Here is a 638-nt window from a genome sequence, read left to right on the forward strand (position 1 = left end):
GTCCAACTGGGTGGATCTTCCAAGTGACCCACCGCGTACTTCAACCGCGCAGTCTTGTGGGCTTCCTTGAGAAAAGGCGTGTGCTTGCGTTTCTTGTACTTGAGATACCCGCATGCCTTGAGTCTGCGCTGACGAGTTCTTATTGAGCCCTTGAGCTGGAGGGCCGAGTGAAGTGCCCGAGCGGACGTTCCAGTTGACGCCACCTCTCGATAGAGGCGACGGCACTCTTGTTGGACTATCAACTTCATCTTGCGGCCTTTGTGCTTCTTGCCGTAGGTGTCTGGGTAATTAGGTATGCTCGTACGGTGTCCTTGGAGCGTCCAAGTGTCGTACCAATTGCGCGGTACGACATTCCGTTGCTTCGGAAGATTCGAGCCGCACCACCACTTTCCATCAAAGAGAAAGTTGCACTTCCCATTCTGTCAGTGTCAACTAGTACGGCATGAGTGGCATCATCGATTCCAACTCACGGGGTTGTTTGTGTTCGAAAGTGCGGTAAAGAGAGCAAAATGTGTTTTGACCTACAAATCTATGTCGCAGCATGAAATGTGCTTTACCGCCATATCGCAATCAAATTTTGCGCTATCAAGGTCGTCGCTACTTCAAAAATCTCGCCAATTAGTGCTTAATTTTCGCAA

At 50.2% G+C, this 638-nt stretch overlaps 1 protein-coding gene across 1 annotated transcript; it reads right to left on the minus strand.

Moving 5' to 3' along the window:
- Positions 1–8: 8 nt before the first annotated feature.
- Positions 9–352, minus strand: H310_08342 (hypothetical protein; the record flags this gene model as incomplete). The annotated part of the gene is made up of 2 exons (XM_008874047.1): positions 9–280; positions 334–352. Coding segments are annotated over 2 exons (291 nt in total), but the record flags the coding sequence as incomplete, so codon positions are not given.
- Positions 353–638: the final 286 nt, after the last annotated feature.

This window comes from Aphanomyces invadans (genome assembly GCF_000520115.1).
Source record: "Aphanomyces invadans strain NJM9701 unplaced genomic scaffold supercont1.17, whole genome shotgun sequence".
Classification (NCBI taxonomy): domain Eukaryota; phylum Oomycota; class Saprolegniomycetes; order Saprolegniales; family Verrucalvaceae; genus Aphanomyces; species Aphanomyces invadans.